This window comes from Syngnathoides biaculeatus, chromosome 5 (genome assembly GCF_019802595.1).
Source record: "Syngnathoides biaculeatus isolate LvHL_M chromosome 5, ASM1980259v1, whole genome shotgun sequence".
Lineage (NCBI taxonomy): Eukaryota > Metazoa > Chordata > Actinopteri > Syngnathiformes > Syngnathidae > Syngnathoides > Syngnathoides biaculeatus.
Genome location: NC_084644.1, coordinates 7,446,065 through 7,470,157, shown reverse-complemented (window position 1 = coordinate 7,470,157; position 24,093 = coordinate 7,446,065). Strand labels below are relative to the sequence as shown.

General features: G+C 44.7%; 2 protein-coding genes across 3 annotated transcripts in view; one reads left to right on the top strand and one right to left on the bottom strand.

Moving 5' to 3' along the window:
- tmem245 (transmembrane protein 245) lies at window positions 1–15,032 on the top strand. 2 transcript variants are annotated; one of them, XM_061819489.1, is made up of 18 exons: window positions 1–611; window positions 1,781–1,898; window positions 2,045–2,145; window positions 2,754–2,856; window positions 3,962–4,162; window positions 4,235–4,404; window positions 6,260–6,295; window positions 8,365–8,469; window positions 8,549–8,631; window positions 8,707–8,797; window positions 10,067–10,165; window positions 10,239–10,370; window positions 10,441–10,563; window positions 10,645–10,790; window positions 11,614–11,714; window positions 11,813–11,987; window positions 12,066–12,260; window positions 12,339–15,032. In XM_061819489.1, the coding sequence occupies exons 1-18, from the start codon at window positions 12–14 to the stop codon at window positions 12,388–12,390; spliced, it is 2,631 nt and encodes an 876-aa protein (XP_061675473.1). In that variant the 5' UTR covers window positions 1–11; the 3' UTR covers window positions 12,391–15,032. The 2 variants fall into 2 exon arrangements, with proteins under 2 accessions (XP_061675473.1, XP_061675474.1); XM_061819490.1 differs by lacking the exon at window positions 6,260–6,295.
- Window positions 15,033–18,180: 3,148 nt separating this feature from the next.
- galnt1 (UDP-N-acetyl-alpha-D-galactosamine:polypeptide N-acetylgalactosaminyltransferase 1) overlaps window positions 18,181–24,093 on the bottom strand; it is a 43,825-nt gene continuing 37,912 nt past the window's right edge. The window contains exons 11-14 of the mRNA XM_061819491.1: window positions 22,257–22,396; window positions 21,230–21,328; window positions 20,975–21,109; window positions 18,181–19,321 (exon numbers count right to left, since the gene is read on the bottom strand). Of these exons, the coding sequence (XP_061675475.1) occupies window positions 19,175–19,321; window positions 20,975–21,109; window positions 21,230–21,328; window positions 22,257–22,396 (521 nt within the window). The 3' untranslated portion in view covers window positions 18,181–19,174. The remainder of the gene's footprint in view (window positions 19,322–20,974; window positions 21,110–21,229; window positions 21,329–22,256; window positions 22,397–24,093) is intronic.

Below are 24,093 nucleotides of genomic sequence, written 5' to 3'. Positions count from 1 at the left end.
AGTAAATAAACATGGCCGACGAAGAGGACTCGTCGCAGGACCCCGCCGCGGGTCCTCCGCGGTCGAGCTCTCAGAGGGGCCGGATTCACTCCGTGTCGTTCTCCGAGAGCGTCCCGCCGGCCGTCGGAATGGTTAGCCAGCTACTCACCCAGCCGTCGTCGCTCAAGTTCGACAAGAACATCAAGCAGGCCTTCTACAACACCGGGGCCATGATCTTCGTGGCTATCTGCTGCGGGGCGGCGGTGCTGGTCTACTTCATCCTCGAGGCCTTCCTCCGGCCGCTTCTCTGGGCCGTGTTGTGCGGCACCTTCCTCCACCCCTTCAAGCACTCCCTCGCCCGGCTCGGACGCTCGTGGCTCGGCGGCCTCCAGGACTCCGGGACGCCCGTCATAGTGGGAACTCTGCTGGTGCCGGTGTGGTGCGTCAACCACGCGGTGGAGCTGATGGGCCGGCAGGTGCTGGAGAAGCTCCCGCTGCTGCTGGCCGTCGGAGCCGGAACGCCGCTGCTCTACGTGCTCTACCTGTCGTGGAGCGTCGTCGGCATGCAGGTGCTTCTCGGCCACCTGTGGGGGATCATAGCGGCGGGGCTGGACTGTTTCCGCGCCGTGTGGGTGAGTAGTTCAGGGGATGAAAACTGGGGGCTCCGCCACAACAATCCTCCAATGGATCCCCTTTCTTTTTATATGCTTGTGTTCCCTTGGTTGGACAGATAAAAGATTTAAAAAAAAAAAAAAAAAATCCGAGTCTGGTGTTGCAAAAGATATGTACTGTTTGTCCATGTCTAAATTAAACTTTCATGTGTTGGTATAAAGCAAACGTCCTTTGATGTAGCCCCCCCCCCCACCCACCCAGTTTTTGCATCCCGGTCTTCTCTGCCACGCCTTTCAAGGGGAACTCAACTGGTTTGCATAAACAACGTATCCAATGGGTCATGTAACATGTACTCTATTTTGACAATGTGATGTTAAATCCTCTCTCATCTAATCGTGTTTTGAGAAAAATGTTTTAAATTGACAAGAATTTTCAGGGGCGCTGGCATTTTCGCCAGTCACATGACCTACGTGCGCGGATGTGACGTATTACGTGCCGTTCCAAACGCTCGATTACATGGATGCCCTTCCTGACGCAACCCCTCTCGGGTGGTCCAGTCGGATAAATTAACGATAGAAAAAAATAAAAAAATCAATCAGATAAATTAACGACAGAAAAAAACTTCACGCTTCATCTATCACCTGGGTTCTCTCATCTCTATGACACACAAGATGGCGGAATTTGAAAGCTATCCATGGCAGGATCGGTTGATCGTGAAGACAGGAATACTACTATTTTTTCATCAGATGAGGATAAATCTGAGAAATCAGCGCTGGGCATAAATGGTGTACAATGTAATCGAGCGTTTGGAACGGCACCTACCACGTCACATCCGCGCACGTGAGTCATGTGACTCGATTTTAAAAATCTTCTCAAAACACGTTTAAATGAGAGAGGATTTAACATCACATTGTCAAAATAGAGTACACATCACATGACCTTTTGGATACATTGTTCATGCAAACCACTGGATTTCCCCTTTATTAAGCATCATGAAGGGATTAAATTTTTTTCTGGGATCATCGCATCTCTGTTGTTACAGTCATTTTATGTCATCCAGTTTTCGAAAACAAGGGGGACCCCTTGTTCAGTGACCCCCCCTAGAGCTTGTTATATAGCCCAAAAGGAGATCTTCCTGAGAACCGTCAGATGTTTGTGATAATTATGTCTTTTGTTTGCGTGGTCACAGGTTTGCACAGTGGTGGTCGGCTACTTGTTGGCGGTCTGCTTTAAGTGGAGCCCTCACACCGAAGGCTACTTGAGGTCCGCCGCCTTGCCCGTGTGGACCACTTTGCTTTTCTACATTGGTGAGTCGAAGTAACATGAGAGAGTTTATTTTTAGTACTCTGAATGCATTCAGTCTGAGCCTCCGGGTTTTAAAATGCTTCACAATGGTTAAGAGGACAATAGCGGTCAAATGTTTGTCACACTTAATAGTCGCTTTGTCATCTAGTGTCTTTGACGGGCTCGTGGAGGGTTCCTTTATTCGTGGTGGTGTCGCTGCTGCTCATTGCGGGCTCCCAAGAGAAGCCCCCCGTCCCTGGCGGAGGTGAGGTTGGATGACGAGGGATTCACGGAATGGGTTTTATGTGCATGATTTCATAGCTGCTGCCTTAGCGACACCCGAGATAGTTAACGATAAGGAAAAACAAACACCACTATAATGTTATGTATTTTTAAAACAGGGGTCGTCCTCAAGTTCCATTCTTGTGGTGCGTCGTAACCCAATTTTGTAAAGTCCTCCATGCTAATCTACACTAACGCCGTACTAATTATTAGTAATGAATATTTTTTCTGGAAATCACAGTCAGTGTGATCTGCACAGTCGAGCACGAAAAATCACACGGATTAAATTTGTTACCAGTAGAAAAAATTGTGAAAGACGTCGCTTATTTTGTGTAGTCTTGACATTAATTTCCGTGTTTATTTCATTGAGATTCCATCCCTACTCACTCCCACAACTTTACATCTGCGGGCATGACTGACCACGCCCGTACATTTTTCAAATGTGAGCGAAATCACTTCTAGGCCACACATGAAACTCTTGTCTAGAACTGCACTGTTTCTCATATTTCCCATTTTTCTCAAATCAACAATCATTTCGTGAGATTCTTTAGAGCGTTCTTGAGGTCATTTTCTGTTATACGAATTCTTAAGGTGAGCTGCCCGGGCGGGTGTTGTCATTTGCTGCTAACACGATTTTCATGGCCATCTCCTGTGGAAGCCAACACTCCAAAACTGAGCCTACTGAAGGATGCGCCGCAGGTGAATTATTATTATTATTTAATTTTTTTTTTTGGTAACATTATTTACTTTTTTTTTTTTTCTTTTTAAAGGCTGTAATGATTTATCAGACAAACATACCGTACATGAAAAGCTCCCTCAAAATGTACATGTAACAAATGTAGATTATATTTGATGCGCTGTGGATACAAAAAGTCAAAACATCCCAATTGAAATCTGAGTGTAATTATTTAAAAAAAAAAACATCCACCATTAATGTGACGTGTATAACTCAAATGAAAGACACAATAAATCATTTGGAGAGGACAAGTAAGAATAAACAACCGACGTAATGCTTCTAACTGGGAGTTGTTGCCGTGTACTGGATTAACCAATCAGATTCTAACGCTTGCTAAATGGGAGTCTGCACGCACCTGCCACCATTTCAAGTGCCCACATAAAGTTGAGCCGTTCAACTCGGCTTGGTTGAATTTCCCATTGAGGGATGATGATCGCAATTAATTCGGTCTTATTTGCGGTGTCAAAAAGTGCGGAATAATTTATCTTGCATACATTTCATCAGGGGTGTGTAGACTTCTTATATCAACTGTAGATAAGCACATCGAGTCACATTTCACACACTGCCTGAACATTGTAAATTGGATTTCCCATTTTGAATTTGCGCAGTTTATCTTTTATCCGGTTGCATTTTGAAAATGTCCTGTGGAAAAATTAATTTACGGCCACTCGTTTGAAGTCATTTACCGTAATTTGCGCCCTACAAGCCGCGACTTTTTTCACACGCTTTCAACCCTGCCGTTTATGCGGCGATGCGGCTAATTTGTGATTTTTTTCTAACGGCCGCAAGGGGGCGCTCGAGCGGAAAAGGTAAGAATGAGACCCTGTGGAATATACTTGCCGAGGAAGTGACTTTTACCGGCCCTGTTAGCGCTGCGCTAGCGGTAGAGGTTTTATGATGAAATTGTATTCCGCTACTTAAACACATGGACAGAACCTTTGGAAACCTGCTTGGTAGAGGTACTAAGAAGACATGACGAATACATGTGGTGATTTTCTTCTTATTTAATCATTTAAAAAAATATATTTTCTTCTTAGCATTAATGTGTCCTCTTCCCATGTACACAAGATGGCAGCGATTCAGTGGGCAACGTCATTGGCACCCCAGGTTTCCCTCAGAGCTCCAGAAGAGTGCCATCCGGTCTCTTCCAGAAGAAGTCCTCCCGCCGGGCCAGCGACATCTACTTCATCCTGCTGGTGTGGGCCATAGTCCTCGTCCAGATCTGGCTCAACTTGTGGGTCCTCCAGCTCTTGCCCATCCCCGTGGCAGGTAGCCCACACCCTGCCAGTCTGTATTTACCGCGTCGTGTACTTCACACCTCACGCCTGCGTTGATATTTAGTGTGGGTGATGAAGAAGCTGGTGGTCCATTTTGGCTTGAAGAGCTTCGCGGCGAGGACTCTGACCTCGTGGTGGGCCGTGCTGGAGAAGTTCGGGCGGGAACGAGAGGACGCTCTGCTGCCGGGTCCGATCAAAGGCTTGGCTCACTTCTTACTGCGTATCGACACAAAGGTACCGCTTGTCCGTAGTCCACGTTTATATGGTCATGTCCTCAAAGAACACGGGTGTATTGTGGGTCCCCTGTCAACATAGAACTGAATTCTATGGCTAGAGTGCATTAGCTGTTTTATCCTGTTCTGAATGGTACTGTATACCAATTTTCATATTCAGGAGTAATTTCTTGTGGGCAACATTTTCGGGGGTTCTGAGGAGATATTTTTCCATCCTGCTGAAAGTAGTTTTCATGATTACACTCTTAACTATTATTCTTTTTTGTTTTTAGCATTGTAATTATAGATTCTATTAGGATGAATACACTGTTTATACCAGACGTTTACAAACACTATCATTTTTTCCCTCCCTCCTGACTATCTGACGTAGACTAAGCGTTTCCTGTTTTGGGTCAATTACGATCGCCAACATTATTTCTGTTGGTTAGATTCCAGAATACTGAGAGAAGGATGTTTTCTATTTGTCAAAGTCAAAAGTTTACCTTCTGGATGATTACAATGCTTTCAAAAAATGGAAAATGGCAGATGATGGCATTTCTTGTCAAGTTTTTCGTATATATGGTGGTGCCTCGGTTCTTGAACACAATCCGTTCCAGAAGGCCACTTGAAAACTGAAACGATTGAAAACCGCAGCGCGTTTCCCCATTAGAATGAATGGCAAATGAAATATTGTGTTCCAAGCCTAAAAAATAGTTTTTAGAGTTTTTTTTTAAGCTTTTCCTGATAATGAACTGCATAGTAGGAGTACATATATAGTTTAAATACTTTATATAATTAAATGATTTAAGAAATATATATATTTTTTTGCTTAAAATGTATGCTAGGCTGGTAATGCATTGCCGTATCTGTAGCGACTCTGACCCCAGCCTTGTAAACCTTTTTTTAATTAACAAAAGTGCAGAATAACTTTGAACAAGCAATAATGAGGGGGGAAAAACACAAATTGTTTATTTGCACAGAAAGTACGTAACGTACAAAAAAATTAACTTGCAACTAGAGGTAGGGTTAATAGAACAAAGGCAAAAAGCAATGCAAAACAACAGTTTCAAATGTCTTTGGTGGGGGTGACTTGCCCCCCCCCCTTTTTTTTTTTTTTTTACAAAGAAAGAATCTAATGTAGGCGTTTTCTGCGGTCTTTTGAGCACATTCCTGACGTGGCTCATAACAAGGTCATTGAAATATTGCAGTGCTCTGCAACATTCTGCTTTGTGAGGGTGATGGAGTTCGACAAAATTATGGATGTCGTTGCATTTAGCGCAGATACCTTTCTCAAATCTCGAAATTTTCGTTCGAAAAGTGAGGTACCGCTGCATATATATATACTTTTTTTACAACATTCAAGTTCATTTGCGCTACATCTTTAGCCTTGTATAAACAAAACCTTTAACATGGCTTCTTTGTTTAATGTCATTGGAAAGTCATAACAAATCAAGAAAATTGTGGACTTCCTCAAGTCTGGTTCATCCTTGGGTGCAATTTCCTGAAGGTGGCTCATTCGTCTGGTCAAATAATTATGAGGGAGGAAAAAAAGCACGTCTTCATGTCGTGAATGCAAACCTCTGCTTTCAACTGTGTATCCTCAAATAGTGGTCTTAAGTTGTTCAACTTCACACTAAGTTGTAGAGAATTGGGAACGAGTTATGGGGTTGATTCACTTTTCATTTTGTTTTTGGTTCGTATCAACGATGCCGTTCATTTGGAGGTGGAACTAATTGTCCCCAGCTCATGTTCAGCACCGCTAGGTGTGATAGACGCGCCTGACTGAAAAGACTTACTGCAAAAACTTTGTCAAGTTTGCCCCTGCTGCACAGCCGTAAGACCTCGCTGATGTGTTCGTTGTATGCTTTGTTAATTAGTTTCTGCATGGATGTAGGAGGAGGCATCCGTTTGAGGTGAGACGTTTCTTTACACAAACCACACAATTTTAGAATTTGGGTATAGCGTCGTATTAAACAGAGGCCACTAATTGAGTACAGTATTTATTATCACACGTTTTCGTCGGGTTGCACGTTACTGTTAAGAGTCAACACCCCGCCAATCACCCTGCACATGTTTTTAACTCCTGCCTTGCCACGTGGCTCCTTGTGGTGTGCACCCACACACGTCGTCACACCAAAGGGGGGGGGGGGGGGGATTCCATGTGCCGCCCGACTCTTTCCAATAACAAATGTTCCTAATGTCTCTTTGTCCCCCTCTCCAAGCTGTGGCGTTGGCTTAACAAGCAGGTAATGACTTGGTAATAAGAGCTAGCGGTTGTTAGCAAAGTGTGTGTTTGTGGGGGGGTGAATGAAGGAGGGAAAACGGGATCAAATATTGAGCTGTGAGAGAGAGAAAGAAAGACACGCTTGGGCTGGCTTGATTTCATTCATCACCTTCTCCTGTCTACGTGTTTGTCCTCTTCAGTTGCTCCTTTAGTAATTTTAGTTTGTCCTCACAGGAAGTTGCAATAGAGAGCGTTGGGACATTTATTTCATATTTTTTCCGACAGTCCCACTACTGCTTCTGCATCTTTACATTTATGTTGCTTTTGCTTGAGAGCGTGTGTGGCTTACGTAGACCGCTGCAGTAATTGTGAAGAACACGTGCAATCCTCCCCGTTTTGTGCAGTGCTCGTCCTCATCAGGTTCATGGCCGGTGTTGCCGCAGTCACCAGAAGCGGCAGCGCAATGTCCATTGGTTTGAAGCAAAAAAAATAGTTTTTTTTTTACATTTTTTGTGAAATAAATCACAGGCTTATGGTTTCATACAGTACCATATTGCTTCGACTTATGTCTCAAGTCTGTGGAGACAACTACCGTTAATTCTCAGCCTACAGAACGCACCTGGTTATAAGCCTCACCTGGGATATTTGTAAAGGAAATAGCATTTGGTACATGCATACGCCACAGCTGTGTAAAAACCGCTAGTGCCCGCATTGAAACCCACATTGAAACACGATATATTTACAAAGAAAGACGCTACACAGAGAATTTAACGCTAGCGCCGCCACGCTAGTGCCGCCGCACTAACACTAGCGCCACCGCGCTAGCGCTAGCGCCACCGCACTAGCCCTAATGCCATGCTAACAGGGCCTGGAAAAAAAACATGCTGGTAAAAATCACTGCGACGCAGCAGTAACACGCTAGCGCAGCGCTAACAGGGTCGGACTGGTAAAGGTAACTTCCTCGGCACATATATTCCACCGGTCTCTCTCTTACCTTTTCCACTCGAGGGGCCCCCCCACCCCCCTTGTGGCCATTAGAAAAAATGCACAAATTAGCCGTTTCGCCGCAGAAACCGCAAAGTCGAAAGCGTGTAAAAAGTTATAAGCTTATAGGCCGGAAATTACGTGAAATTATAATTCATGTTTCTTGCTTTTTTATTGACTTTTTGTTATACGGGGAAAGTGGGATAACTGCCTAGCGTAAAGTTGCACTGAAATGTAAACTTTTTTTTTTTTGAGGTAGCTTGGAAAATATAATTTGTCATCTCTTGTCTTGGCTGCTAGGTACAATATGGTGTATCTAGAATACATAAATTACATCAATTAACAGCTTATACATTAAAAGTTCATCACAAAATTCGCTAACTTTGTGGGAAATTAAGGGAATAAGAGCAGCATAGTTATGGACTCAAGTTTACAACATAACATAAAAATATCGGTGCGAGTATAAATAGGTACACAGGGTGTAGTAGAATCTATTCATGTACAGGGAGTGTTGACATCCTTCCACTGCTAAGTACATAATAGATATTTTTTGCACATGTGCATAGTGGATGTGTGTATGCACGCGTGTGTGTTTGGTTTTTGCTTTTTGTGTTTTTGGCACATTAAATCGCGTCGCTTCAGGTTCCTTTTGAAAACGGCGGACAGCCTCATTGGAATGACACTTTTTTTTTTTTTTTCCCTCTCTTTTTGGTTTTGAACCCTTTCCCACCCGCCTCACGCGTTCATTTCGGCCGCTTTATGTCTTCCGTGCAGATGGCGGTGTGGTTGGAGCGCTCGCTGGATAAAATCATCAGCATCTTCATCATCATCCTCCTGGTGGCCGGGACGCTCCTCATGGGGCTGCTGCTCACAGCCATGGTTTGTTTTTTATATTTTTTTATTTTTAATAACACCTCCGCATTGTAGAAATCTGTTTAACGCGCTCGGATGCGTCCAGGTTCACCACGAGAGCGCTCACATCATCGAGGTCACCAGTAATCTCATCAACGAGACGGTCTCCAACCACCCAGAATGGGCAAAGTACGTTGTTTGAGATTTCCGAGCGTCCCGGTATCTCCCGTCTCTATATTTGTCTCTCCGTCTCTTCACCTTCAGCTTGCTACCTGAAACTCGCGTGGTCCAGAAGGCTTTGAATTCGGCGGCCACAAACGTCTACGAGCACGGGAGGGAGTGGATCACGCAAAAAGTTGGTATTGCACTTTCATGTAGCGTAATTCCCGGCCTACAGAGCGCACCTGGTTATAAGCCTCACCCGGTGCATTTGGAAAGGAAATACCATTTGGTATGTACATAGGCCACAGGTGTGTAAAAGCCCGCTAGTGCCCACATTGAAGCACGAGATATTTAGGAAGAAAGGCTACACACAGAGAGTTTAACGGTAGCGCTTCCAAGCTAACGCCGCTAATGCTAACACTAGGGCTGCGCTAACAGGGACGGCTAAAAAAAAAAAACAACATACCGATAAAAATCACTGAAACACAGCAGTAACGCGCTAACGCAGCGCTAACGCCGGGCTGGACCGGTAAAGGCACTGACCTAAAAAAAAAAAAAAAGACTGGATAGCGCATACGCATTGAACGGTATGTGGGTTGGTTGAAGCCAGTTGGCCGCCATCTTGGTGCTCCCAAAACGTGTGGATGACATGGTTTACACGTCGGATTATGGAGAGGTTTTTTCTCAAAGTTTGGAATGTAGAATTAAAACTGGTTGTGTGAGCTTGACAATTTTTCAGTTCTGGTAACATGAAGGATTTTTAATTCGACTTGGTAAGACAAAAATGGCGAAGTGCGAAGGAAAGACATAGAACACCGTGACTACTAAGAAACCTTGCATATTAGCTAGGGCCCGATTTCCATGACATGTTAATTTTTCCCAAAATATGCCGTGAAGCACGATCATCATAACATAGCAAAAAGCTAAACACTTTTTTTGTCATGAAAACATTAAATTTTAAGTCAATCGGTTCGATATATTTTTGGAAATAAGAACTCGTAATGGGAAAAATACATGCTAAACGCAATGTTAATTTTTTTTGTCTCTGCGACGTCCGATTTCAGACAGAAAATTTAAACTTGTTTCCTTGCATTTGAAAATCCAATTCAATTTGCAGGGTTCTGTATTATGAAATTCATCATAAATTTCACAGAAAATGTGTTTTCTTGCTTAGCCACTGATGAAGTTTGGGAAAGTATTTGCATCGCTTTTTCGCCAAAAAATTGTCGGGCTATAAAGGTGAAGCAGAGTGAACAGTGAACGACAACAACTGTAGACAAAACTTTGTTCAAGTTAATTAAGCTCATCAGAAAAAAAAAAAAAAAAAAGACCTTTACGAACAAACTTTAACAGTGTCAAAGTAAATCTTTCTAACTTACCTGTGGAATGTTTTCTCGTATTACCCGGCACGCCAGTCCTCAGATGGTACCTTTTCGTGTCCCGACATTTTGCGTGTCTGCAGCTCCACAAGATGTTAGGAGACAAAGTGAACCACACGGACGTGATCGAGAAGCAGGTTCTGGAGCTTTGGGACCGACTCTACCACTCGTGGTTTGTGAAGGTAGCGACGGGCGGGCGGCTTTCTTCGTTCGTCCCCTTCTGGCGACTGAAAATCCAGACGCGTTTGCTCGTAGAACGTGACCCACTCCGGTCGCTCTCGTGGTCCCAAGTTGAACATCCAGAGAGCGAACAGCTGGCTGGTGGACATCCTGGACTGGAAGGACGTGGCCTCCTTTCTTCAGGAGAATATTGAGACTTTGTGGTCTGTGAGTGTCCGTTCACGTTTGAAAGCCGGAATGCGGGTTGGTTGTTAAAGAAATGCAGTTTTTTGCTCAGATTCTGGAGTCTCTCTGGGTGGTGATGAGCAGGAACGTTGGCCTCCTCATCTCCACCACCACTACGCTGCTCACCGTCTTGTTTCACAGCGGGACGGCGCTGCTCAACTTCGTCCTCAGCCTGGTAGGACAATGACCCCGACCCCCCCCGATGCGGTCTTCTTATCTTGTGGTCGAGCACAAATGGACTGTTGCGTCACCTCAGGTGATCTTTTTGACCACGCTGTTCTACCTGCTGAGCTCCAGCGGAGAATACTACAAACCTGTCAAGTGGGTCATCAGCCTGACCCCCCTGTCGCAGCCGGGACCTTCGTCCAACATCATCGGGCAGTCTGTGGAGGAGGCCATCAGGTAGCGAGCGCGCCTTGTACTGTTATTACATAATTATTATTTTGTAGTTAACTGGTCATTCCTACACATTGGCTTGTAAAGATGTTTAAATAATGTTTGCGAGATTGTATTGTTATTACATAGTTATTATTTTGTAGTTAAAGTGAATAAATAACGTTTGCGAGATTGTAGTTTTTAGATAGTTATTATTTTGTAGTTAACTGGTAATTCATATGCAATGGCTTGTAAAGCTGATGTATAAATGTAACGTTTGCGAGATTGTAATGTTATTACATATTTTGTAGTTAGCTGGTAATTCATACGCAATGGCGTGTAAAGCTGATGTATAAATGTAACTTGTTTGCGAGATTGTGTTGTTATTACATAGTAATTATTTTGTAGTTAACTGGTAATTCCTACACAATGGCTTGTAAAGCTGATTTATAAATATAACGTTTGGGAGATTGGATTGTTATGACATAGTTATTTTGTAGTTACCTGGTAATTCATGCGCAATGGCGTGTAAAGCTGATGTATAAATGTAACGTTTGGGAGATTGGATTGTTATTACATAGTTATTTTGTAGTTACCTGGTAATTCATGCGCAATGGCGTGTAAAGCTGATGTATAAATGTAACGTTTGCGAGATTGTATTATTACATCGTTATTTTTTGTAGTTAACTGGTAATTTATATGCAATGGCTTGTAAAGCTGATGTATAGCTGTAACGTGTTTGTGAGATTGCATTGTTATCACGTAGTTATTATTTTGTAGTTAACTGGTAATTCCTACGCAATGGCTTGTAAAGCCGGTGTATAAACGTAACGTGTGTTTGCGTGCGCAGAGGCGTGTTTGACGCCTCTTTGAAGATGGCGGCCTTCTACGGCCTGTACACTTGGCTCACTCACACCATCTTCGGCATCAACGTGGTCTTCATTCCTTCCGGTGAGTGGAGCGCCAGGCGCGGACCCCCCCCCCCGTCCCGTCACCGCTCCCCTCGCTCCGCAACCTTCTTTTCTGTGATTTCCGCTCTCCCCCGAAAGCCCTGGCCGCCATCTTGGGCGCGGTGCCCTTCCTGGGCACGTACTGGGCGGCCGTGCCCGCCGCGTGCGACCTGTGGCTGGCGCAGGGCGAAGGCGTCAAGGCCGCCCTGCTGCTCGTCTGCCACCTGCTGCCGACCTACTTCGTGGACACGGCCATCTACTCGGACATCTCGGGGTGTGTGGCGCGAACGCCGGACACTTTGCGTACAAATGGCCATTTCCGTGTTGACTGTGTGTGTGTGTGTCTTCTCAGGGGGGGTCACCCGTACCTGACGGGCTTGGCAGTGGCGGGCGGCGCCTACTATCTGGGTCTGGAGGGCGCCATCATCGGGCCCATCCTGCTGTGCATCCTGGTGGTGGCGGCCAACATCTACAGCGCCATGCTGATGAGCCCCAACTCGGCGGCCCCCACCCCCATCCAGGCGGGCTGGCCCCAGCCCGGGGACAGGTCGCCGTCGCCGCGCCAAAACATCCATCACATTAACACTTTTTAATTTAGCATTATTATTTTTCTTTCCCCCTGCAGGCCTTTGTCCGAATCGACACCCTCCGTCCTGAAAAAAAACAACAGTGAGTGACGGTGGACTAACGGAAAGGCGCCCGGCTCGCCTCGACCGTTCCTTCCTCCCTCCCGTGCGGCTCCGGCGAGACGGCGTAACGAGGAAGGCGACGCCCCGGCCGCTCACCCGCAACGCCGCCCTGAACAAAACGGTGCCCGCTGGCCGTCAAATCAAAAAGGTGGATACGGAATTGTTTTTATGATGAAACCACGCCTGTCGCACTCACCTTAAGACTCGCGTAGTCTTCGCTCACATGTCCAATGTGGACTTGTCCTCATGGTCGCTCGCTTAAACACCAACATTTGGCCAAGTTTAAGAATTGGACAAAGTTGGACGCTTACCATAACAATACAAGAGAATTAACTGGTCATTTTAATGTAAAAATCAACATATTGTGGGAGCTTTTAGCCGTTATCCTCTCCCCATCAACAACTACCGTAATTTCTCGAGTATAATGCGCACCCCCCAAAAATCAGGAAAACCCTTGTACCAATGTACAATGCGCACCACCAATTTGCCCCTACCCCCATGCTCACAATATTAGGAAAAATCTGTATTTATATTTTGTTAGGTTTGTACTTGTATTGTTTTTCAAAACACTGTCCCTCCAACAATCATTAATAATAATAATAATAATGCGCATGTGCTGATGTGGCGGTAATATAATCTCGGGACAGGCCACAGGACACGCTCGTCCTGGTCCCTGTAATTCTCAGAACAGAACCGGAAGCCATTGAGGCGAGCTGTCGTCGCTTCGGACCGCGGCGCAACTTCCGGGTCGGCGGCGTCATCGGCACGAGCGATGACATATTTCTTTCAAAAGCAGCCGCGAAACATTTTTTTGGGGGGGTCTTCGTTTAAGTAAAAACAAACTCACGGGGAGTCGTTTCTGATCTTTGCTGCAGTAGCAACTAGCATGCTACGCTAATATTAATAAAATGCAAGCTCCCGGAGGAGCTCTGAGAGCTCAGGTTGCCGTCGTAAATATAAATGTGTAACACAAGACATTGAATATCATATCGAAATGTATATGTATATGTTCTTTAACACTCTATGTAACTGTAACGACTATACAATGTGCTCGTTTTGTCATATTTTCCACCCATACCTAAATATAATGCACTCCATTAACCTTTTAAAAATATTTTGGAAAAATGTGCGCATTATTTTCGAGAAATTACGGTAAATACTTTTTGCCATGGGGGAAGAAAAAAAAAAACTTTGGAGATGCATTTTTTATTTTGGACTGAACGTGCTTATTTGCACTTTTATAAAATTATCTTCCGTTCGTTGCTGGAAAACTCAGCATTATGCTTTTACTTTGAAATGCCCAAAGATGATCACGTGGTGTTTTGGTGCCAAAGAACTATGTTGATGTGATGGTCGACGCGTTGACAAAGCCGCATTTAGTAGTCAGGTGATCGATGCCTTCTTGTGTTATCGATCATATTTTTGGGATGAGACCCACCCCCCCCCCCCTCCCCCACAGCAGTAGTTTTAGACTGATTCTCGTGCGCAGGTGTCAAACTCTAGGCCCGGGGGGCCAGATCCGGCCCTGCTACACGGTTTTATGTGGCCCACGAAGGCAAAAATCATGTACGTCTACTTCCATGATTCAAGTTAAAATCTGGACCAAAATTTCAAATGATAACGCGGGAGATATTGCAAGCATTTTTGACTTAGCAAACATCAACAGTAGTTGAAAAACACGTATATTTCTGATTCCAAAACGAGTTCATAAATTTAATGTGGAAATATGACGAGGCGATGGAAGGTTTGTATGGTTTCTGTCCGAGGGAAACGGGAACGACAACCCGTGTTCTAGTGTTAAGGATTTTACATCTCGCACGCTTGGTCCTATTTTCCACTGCAACATTTGCAAGTGAAAATCTTCTTTTGTAGGCGTTTTAATCTTGCTGTCATTTTGAAACGCGCTCCGATGCTTTGGATTTACCGTCAAAGGATTTCACCGCCGCTGTGTCTTCATCTGTGAGCGGACTCCTTAAAGGTCGTCCGTGCCAGCGCTCAGCGCTCGGGCTTCACTTTTTTTTTTTTTTTTTTTTTTTTTACGGCACTTTGAGTTCCGACTCTCGACGGTTTCTTATCATTAATTCCAAACGCGATCTGATTTCTTCTCGTGGAGTATCTGAGATGATCGCAATTGCGGAACTGAGCTTTAAGCTCGAGGTCGGTCAGAAAATTGTTTCACGTTTCATTTTTTTCTTTGAAAGCCGGAATATCTTTCACAACTTATCTTTGTCATCGGGTTGGACATACACAAACGAACGCGTTGAATACTTCTACTGCTTCTATGCCGGTTCTTTTGTGAGCGGCGGAGCAATTTCACTCTTTTTTTTTTTTTTTTTCCCCCTTCGCTCCACTATGTAGAGTAGGCTGCAAAATGGCAACAACAAAAAAAAAATCCCGTCTCTTCTATTTCTCACTAAAATTCTTTTATCGCGTGTATCATTTTCACTCCACTAGCACTTTAATAAGAGTACAATTCTACAGCGCTTGTAGCCAAGTTTGTGCGGTAGATGGTATAGAACACGGGTGTCAAACTCAAGGCCCGGGGGCCACATGCGGCCCGCCACGTGATTTCATCTGGTCCGTGAAGAAAAATCCCGTGTATCAACTTCCATTATGGATGATGACCAAAATCTCAAATTGTCATAGCATAAATGACATTAAGAAATTGTAAGCATTATTGTGTTACCAGACATCAACAATAGTTGAACACACTTCCGAGACTAGTTGATAAATTTAATGTGTAAATATGATGGAAGCAGCGGGTAAAGCGTTGGCCTCACAGTTCTGAGGATCCGGGTTCGATCCCAGCCCCGCCTGTGTGGAGTTTGCATGTTCTCCCCGTGCCTGTGTGGGTTTTCTCCGGACATCCCAAAAACATGCGACATTAATTGGACACTCTAAATTGCCCCTAGGTGTGATTCTCTCTATGTGCCCTACAATTGGCTGGCAACCAGTTCAGGGTGTACCCCGCCTCCTGCCCGTTGACTGCCGGGATAGGCTCCAGCGCTTCCCGTGAGCCTCGTGAGGATAAGCGGCAAAGAAAATGGATGGATGGATAAGTGTGATGCATCAACACAAGACTTTGATGTTTTCTGTCATAATGGCCCTCTGAGAGAAACCGTAACTACAATGTGGCCTCCGATAAGAACCGAGTTTGACACCCCCGGTATAGAACATTTGGCTTATTGGAGGGGGGGGGGGGGGCTTTTGTGAATGTGTATTAATGTTTACTGAATTAGTTTTCCTCAAAAGACTGAATACGCACTGCCAAATAAACTTTTAAACATACATAATACAGTGTATACTTTTTGCTGGTTAAACCAAAATAGATGATTAAAAATATGTAACTCGTGCATTGTTCACATTTTAATACATGAGTAAAATGACCTTGGAGAACAATGACTTGGTGTAACCTAATTGGGGGGGGGGAAATTTCATGGTCCCTATTTGGGACGCACACTCAATGCTGTGAAATGTTTGGTGCAAAAAGTGTAGAAGGATTAAAAAATACAATAAAAAAAAAAAAAAACTGCTAAAGTGCATTATTCAGTGTGCAGGAGACGCGCACAAAACAGAAGAATCATACAATATTTAACGTGTATGGGGAAACACTGTACTCTGGAATTTCTCGCTGATGAATAATGAATCACAAAGTTGGAAATCTTTTGCGGTACTGTAAAAATAGTAAAGATGGTAAAGCAACAGGAGAGGACATCGATGATTTTTCAAGTTATGAATGTCTCATACTATATTAGACATCTAATGTCTGGTGAAAAGTAGATTTCGACGCGCTCTTTTCGTCTGCCACGTCAAGTTCGACGGATGTGGTAAAATCCCCAAAATCCGAGGAAAACAAAACAGCACATGGGTGACGTTTGCCCCTTGTCAGGTCGTGTGAATGCTTTCACTTTTATTTTCTACGTTTGGATGCCTTCACTGTGGAAAAAAACAAAAATCCGCACGTGTCAGCACGTTTTCAGTACAATCCAAACAATGCAACGAAATGTCGACTCGGTCCGGTCGCAGGCGCTCGCCTTGAACCGACGCCCAACGCCTCTGCCGCCGTGTGTGGGCAATCAAGTCACCGAGTCCCGACTCCCAAATCACCGGATGAGAATTCATAATTTATGATACTGTATATAGTCAAGTACACAGTTGACTAAAAATGATTCCAAACATTGCTGAAATGGATTGTTTGTGGGCCAAAAACTCCTGGACAAGCAAATCAGCCCCACATCATCATACTGGTCCAATATGGAGTTATTCGGTCATAAGGAATGGATTAATGATTCCAAACACAATGAGTGTGGTCGGAATCATTCACTCGTTCCCTTTGCCGCTTTTTTTTAACTATAATTCACAGTATAATAATCCCTAAATATGAAGTTGCCGTGTAGGTATTTTTAGTGTGCTCAAGGCCCTTAAGTAGAAAAGCAGCCCCAAATCATCACTAGTTCATTTTTTTAAGCAAACACTTTTAGTGAGATATTACATTTTAAGTGTGTAATCCCTAAAAAAAAAAAAAAAAAGTGATTTGGGAGCAGTGAAATCAGTGAATTATTCCGAAGCAAGCACGTAAAACAATGACATCACAGATTTGCAGTGATATATGTGACCCAAAAAAAACCCCCAAAACAATAACAAAATGGATGATAGTGCTGAATTATGAGATATGACGTGACGTAAAAGCAAGAGTAAAATATGACAAGGTGCGATATGCAAAATGTCTTCCTCTCCACTCTTCTGAGCCGGGATGACTCAGCGGCGCCCTCCAGCGGGCGGCGTGAAGAATTGTTTCACAAACAAAACAACTGAAAGCAACGTTTGGTCAGTAGACGTAAGATGGAGGACGCTGATTGGCACACTGGAGTGTCGCTTTAAAGGAGGGTTAACCAAACCAAGGCCCCCCCCCCCCCCCGCGGCCCCCTCCTATATTTCTTTCCTTAATCAGACCAACGAGTGTTCAGTGTATCCAATACTTTATGTGCAGCGCATCAACGGGAGCGATGATGGTGTATTTCAGTAACCGGGGCCAAGCTGAGCCCCTCCGTCGCCCAAAGTCAGCCAAAACGGGCTCCGCCTCAACCGTGAGCGGAATAACGACTAACAAGTGCTACAAAAAATGGACGCTTGTCTTTTTTATGTGCCTTGTGATTGGCTGGTGACCGGTCCAGGGTGGACCAAAAATCAGCTGTGGGGTTTGTTGTGACCCGAATGAATACAAGTGCTACAGGAAATGGTTTGATGTCCACGTGGAACCCGTTTGCGTTCATGTAAGGACGAAGGCCCGACCCATCTTGTTTTTTGTACTGAAAAATTGCAATAATCGATTCGTCTGTGGCGGCCTCACAATTTTGAGGTCCTGGGTTCAATCCCGGACCCGTCCGTGTGGAGTTTGCACGTTCTCCCCGTTTCTGTGCGGGGTTTTTTTCTACGGGCACTTCGGTTTCCTCCCACATCCCAAAAACACACAACGTTAATTGGACACTCTAAATTGTCCGTAGGTGTAATTGGGAGTGCGACTCTTTTTTGTCTCTATGTGCCATGTGATTGGCTGGCAACCAGTTCAGGGTGTAACCCAGTCGACAGCTGGGATAGGCTCCGGCACTCCCCGTGACCCTGGTGAGGATAAGCGGCAAAGAAAATGGACGAATAGTATTAGTTTAACATTACAACAGGGAAAATTGTTTTGTTTGAATGTCACACACACACACACATCCACTTTCTTAACTACTTATCCTCACCAGGGTCGCGGGGATAGCTGGAGTCTATCACAGCTGTCAACGGGCAGGAGGAGGGGTACACCCTGAACTGGTCGCCAGCCAATCGCAGGACACATGGAGACAAACAGCCAGACTCCCAATCACACCTAGGGGCAATTTGGAGTGTCCAATTAATGTTGCATGTTTTTGGGATGTGGGAGGAAACCCGAGTCCCCTGAAAAAACCCACGCAGGCAGGGGGAGAACATGCAAACTCCACACAGGCATATCCGGGATTGAACCCGGGACCTCAGAACTGTGAGGCCAACGCTTTACCAGCTGATCCACATCCGTACATCTAAGCAGAAATGATGGGTCGGGCCCTAGTGAGGACCCCCAAACTTCTCCAGGGTCTTACTGGACGCGTGTGAGGAACTAGGCAGTGAGCAGTGTTGCTAGTTTCTAACGGACGAGAGACAAACATGTAAAAACGGGACATAGAAAAAGTATGATATCGCAATTATTTGTCTTCTTAAGATCACATTTCGGATCCCCCCCAAAACCCCAACTCCAAAATGTGCACAGTCCTTTTGAGGGACACGTTCAGGGTCCTGCAGGGTGTAAGGACGAGTAGACGACACTAGAGGGAGACACACGCACACGCCGTAAGGAGGCACACAATGGAAAACGACCTTCGTAGGAGTTTGTGTTCAGCGCTCATGACTGAATTAAATAAAAAAGAAAAAAATGCAAACATTCAAATCACGCACGCAATCGAAGTGCACACGCTCCACATCGAGAGGCAGTCAGTAAACGTTACATGATGATGTGGCAAGTCGTCCGTCGGCGGGGGGGGGGGGGGTCTTTTCCTCCGTCTTCCTCGGCGAGGACGCAAGCGCGCTCCTCGAGGTCGTACCGTCCCGGGTGTGCCGCGCTCACATCCGCACGGCGCCCACGTTAACAGTCTGCCGTCTTTTTGTTGTTGTTTTTGAGACACACGTTCGGCCCCCCCCTGCGCGTGGGAGTGTGTGAGTGTGTGTGTGTGCGTGCGCGCGCGCGCGCCGTACGCCATCAGAAGACCTCCGGAAGCGTGACGTTGCGGAGCAGCCACTGCTGCGAGCGCGAATGCGTGCAGTCTCTGACGCTGGGCACCTGACTGTCCTCCTCGCTGGCCTTGTCCAGACACTGGTTGCTGTTGACGTGCACCAGGCTCAGCTTCTGTGGGCGGATTCAGACAAATATTCACTCGTCCGCCGCAACGCCGCTCACGCTTTGGACGGCCTGCGCATTTTGGTACCTGGCCTGAAGAAGGGACTTAACCACGCTCAACCCTAAAGTCCGTCGAAATTAGGCAAAACAGGAAGGAGCGATGGATTAAAAAAAAAAAAAAAAAAAATTCAACAAATGGCTTTTAAAAAATGGCATAAGCATGATTTCCCAAAAAAAAAAAAAAAAAAAGATTCCTACCCCTGCCCCCTAAAAAAAAACTGAAATCTGATTAATTTAAAAAAAAAAAAAAACCACTGCAAAATAGCAGGACCGCAATCCAGTGGGGGTTTACTGCAAAACAGTACATATCTGCGCGAGTACGTCATTTGGAGTGATCCAGAATCGATACTCAAAAACATTTCAATCACACCTGCCAGGGATTGTGAAAATGTGCTTTGAAATAAAAGGATTGTAGGTAGGTAAAAGTGTTTAGCAAAAACGAGATATTCCTAAAAAATATTCAGTATGTATTATTGTGAGCCAACGTGCCGTTTGAACAATAATAGGAAAATCAAAACTTATCTAATTATAATGTATCTCACCTAGAAATTAAATGATAAATGTTTTCAATCAAACTGTTCTTAAAAGATGAACTGCTCATATATCAAAGTAAAATATCAGAAGTGTGGGCGGTGATTGATTAATCACGTGCCTGTAGAGGGAGATCACGTAGCGCTCTTTGAGAATCCCTCATCTAAACTGCACATTTGCACAGATACATTCCACGCAAAACTGCAATATTACCGTAATTTCCGGCCTATAAGCCGCGACTTTTTTATTTTTTTTTTTTTACACGCTTTCAACGCTTTTTATGGGGTGATGTGGCTTATTTGTGCAATTTTTTTTTTCTAACGGCCTCAAGGGGGCACTCGAGCCGAAAAGGTAAGAGTGAGACAGGTGGAATATATGTGCCGAGGAAGTGACTTTTACCGGTCCGGCCCTGTTAGCGCTGTGATAGCGTGTTACTACCGTGTCTCAGTAATTTTTTTTTTTTTTTTTCACTAGCCCTATTAGCGCAGCGCTATCGTTAGCATGGCGGCACTGGCGTTAAACTCTGTGTACTGGCTTTCTTTGTAAATATCTCACTTTTCAATGTGGGCACTTGACTTTTACCGGCCATATTAGTGCTGCACTAGCGTTAGTACTGGTCTAGCGTGTTGCTGCTGTGTTACTGGCGTGTCTCAGTGATTTTTACTAATAAGTTTTTTTTTGTTTTGTTTTGTTTTTTAACAGGCCCTGTCAGCGCCACGCGAGCGTTAGCATTGGCGCCGCACCGGCATTAGTGCCACGTTAGCTTGTATGAGCGCCGTGCTTGTGTTAGCACCGTGCTAGCGTTAAACTCTTTTTGTGTCCCATCTTTCTTTGTAAATATCTCGTGTTTCAATGTGGGCACTTGCGGATTTTACACGCCTGCGGCGTTATGTATGCACCAAATGGTATTTCCTTTACAAATGTACTGCGTGAGGGCTGTAACCAAGTGCGCTCTGTAGGCCGGGAATTGCGGCAGCCATTTTATTCCACACGGTTAGAAAAGAATAGCCTGAAGTCTTGCACCTTGATCTTGTTTCTGTCTGAGCTGCGGTGTCAAAAGGTCGCACTCACCACGGGGTCGTAGTCCCACAGCTGGTTGCCCTTCAGGTGGTGACACTTGAGCATCATGACCGGCCCGTTTAATTTGGACACGTCCAGACACAAGTCGTCCGTTCGGATCTCCTTATTGGCCGTGTAGGAGAACACCTGCCGGAACAGACAACAACAACAAAAGCCGCTTACGGCGACGTCTTCGGCGCTGGAAGGAGAATCTGAACTGATTCGCATGTCACGCGTATCATTTTTGAAGAATTAATCAGCTTTCACCTGGTTGCCGCCCATGCCGTGGCAGTTGAAAATGCCGACCTTCTCGTTCTCTTTGCGGGCCATGTTGTCCAAACACTGGTTGGTCTCCACATTACGGATCTTTAGATGAACACACACGTAACGCGGATGCATCATACTCATATCACGAAAGCACGCCATTAAACTCTACATCGTCAAATATACAGGTGTGTTTGTGCCGTAGTACAACGGTGCCTCGACCACAATCCGTTCCAGAAAATGGTTCGAGAACTGATTTGTTCGAAAACCGAATCGATGTTTCCCATTACAACGAATGGATAAAGAAATAATGCATTCCAAGCCCAAAATAATTTGTCTTTTTAGCTTTTTTAGCTTCAGCTTTAGCTGATAATAAACTGCAGAGTACAAATACATGTACAGTTAAGAAATATTTATTTTTGGCTTTAAATGTATGCTTTAGTATTAGAGTACGCTAGGCTGGGAGCGCATCGCCGTATCTGTAGCGACTCGGCCCCCGGCCTTGTAAACTTTTTTTTTAAGAAACAAAAGTGCAGAATAACTTTAAACAAGCAACTTGCCTTCTAAGGAGCCACGACTGGGGGTTAATACGGTCGTCCTCCATAAGAAGAAAAACAACAGTCGCGTCTGTGTAATGAGGCTGCGTTATACAGAATGACAAAAGTGCGCTGGTTGCGCCGTACGCGTTGTCATTTCCGTTTTTTTGGGGGGAGGGGGGGGGGGGTTGTTTGAATTGACAATAACAAAACACATCGTGGGTGGGTCAGCTGCTTGCCCGCGCGCATTATGTTATTTCCGTGTTTTTTTTGACGGCGTGGCAATTCAAAACAAAGCACGTCGTGGGTCAACTGGTCTGGCCACTCGCAATACGTTATTTCCGGGTTTTGTCGGGAGGGTTCGAGTACCGATTTTCGTTCGAAAACAGAAGCAAGAAAAATCTCAAAATTTTCGTTTGAAAATGGGACACTCGAGAACCGAGGCTTTACTGTATTTAGTATTTGTGTGTGTGTGTGTGTGTGTGTGTGTGTACCTCTCCCAGCGAGTAATAGTGGCGGGGAATCTGGGAGTCGGGATAGACGTTTTCCAAGTACCAGCTGAAAGGTTTACATTGAAGCTTCTGTCTGAGAACTGTCCGAGACGTGATGTCACCATAGTCCACTTTGGTCACGCCTGAAGACACACAACACACACTCATTTAGTCAGTATAGAGTAGTTGTATTTAGTTCACGCAAACAGTTTGTTTTTACAACTCGTAGGCCGTGATGAAACAACCCACATGCAGGTTCATCAACATCCTAGCAGCAATATTTCAGTTTCTCGCCGCATCAGATGGTGCTTTTATTTATTTTTGTCCTTGATAGACAGCAGGACAAATGTCTGAATGCTCCGGATTTTTAAAAGCTGCTCAGCTACTTTTTGCTGCTTGTATCCCATCCAATTTAATTTTGCCAATTCGTGCTTTTTCTTTTTTTTTTAATAATCACATTTCTTTTTAAATTAAGACTTATCCCATTTTTCTGATACAGATACGAAAGCAAAAGATGCACCAAAGCAAGAAACCTTCATGAATTGAAAAAAAAAACCCCAAAAAACATCCAGTTGGTGGAGCATGTTAGTCTCCATCTTGTCATGAAGTAAAATAGAAAATGAGCAAGAATGAAGGCAGACAATGAAAATGATGCATGCTGGGTAGTCAAATGCTAACTACCAACGTAATGCATGTATTCGTTAACACGTTGGAAGGTGTACCAGTACCATAAAAGTACCTTTACAAGCGAAAGCTATATTGTAGATTGATTTTAAAAAGTACCGGTTCCAAGGAAGGGCAGCACCCTGGAAAGCGTTGGCCTCACAGTTCTGAGGACCTGGATTCAATCCCAGCCCTCCCTGTGTGGGGTTTGCATGTTCTCCCCGTGTCTGCGTGGGTTTCATCCGGGCACTCCGGTTTCCTCCCACATTCCAAAAACATGCAACATTAATCGGACACTCTAAACTGCCCCGAGGTGTGATTGTGAGTGCGACTGTTGTTTGTCTCTATGTGCCCTGCGATTGGCTGGCTCCGGCACTCCCCGTGACCCTTGTGAGGATGAGGGGCAAAGAAAATGGATGGATGGACGGTTCCAAGGAAAAAATAAAATGCAGCACCAGACCTCTCCAACTATGTGTCTCAAGAGGGAGGCGCCTTTTTTGGGTGAAAAACTTCTTCAGCCCTTGCAGACTCACACGGAGTCATCTGGAATTATTTTGCCTACTTGGCCGACAGCCGGGGAAAACCTGACTGGAAATCAGGAGGACGCACTGCTGACCGCCATCCCAAATTCTATCGCAATGATCTATCTTTTCGTGTCCTGTTCTGTCTTCTGTCAGGTCAAAGCAGAAAAAAAGGATCTGACCCTTTTCATCCCGGAACAGTTTTTTTACTGTGTCACAGTGGAGTCTTTGAGCTTCCACTGAAATTTCTTCCAACTATCATGGATATTTATCATGTTAGCATGTGACACATTACAAAGACTTTCATGAAAGTCAAACAAAAGTGTAAATTATTTGCAGGATGGAATCTTGTTCCCGACTGGTTGCATTTGACGAGGCTGTTAGAAATGAGATGGAGATCTTTCCTTGAAAATAACCGCGGTATAAATGTTACGTTTACTACAGAATCAATCGAATGCATTCAAATCGGAGAAATGCTTATGTAAAACGAGATTTTCAGCCTCTTGGTGTGAACAAATTGTAGATAGACGTGCAAGTTACAAAATATCTGACGTCAAAGTGAAGAAAAGCAACAGATTTTCTCAGGAAAAATAAAAGGCACATACTGAATGTTGCCGTAAAACCTAAGACCGACTTCTGGGGATGCAAATTTTAGG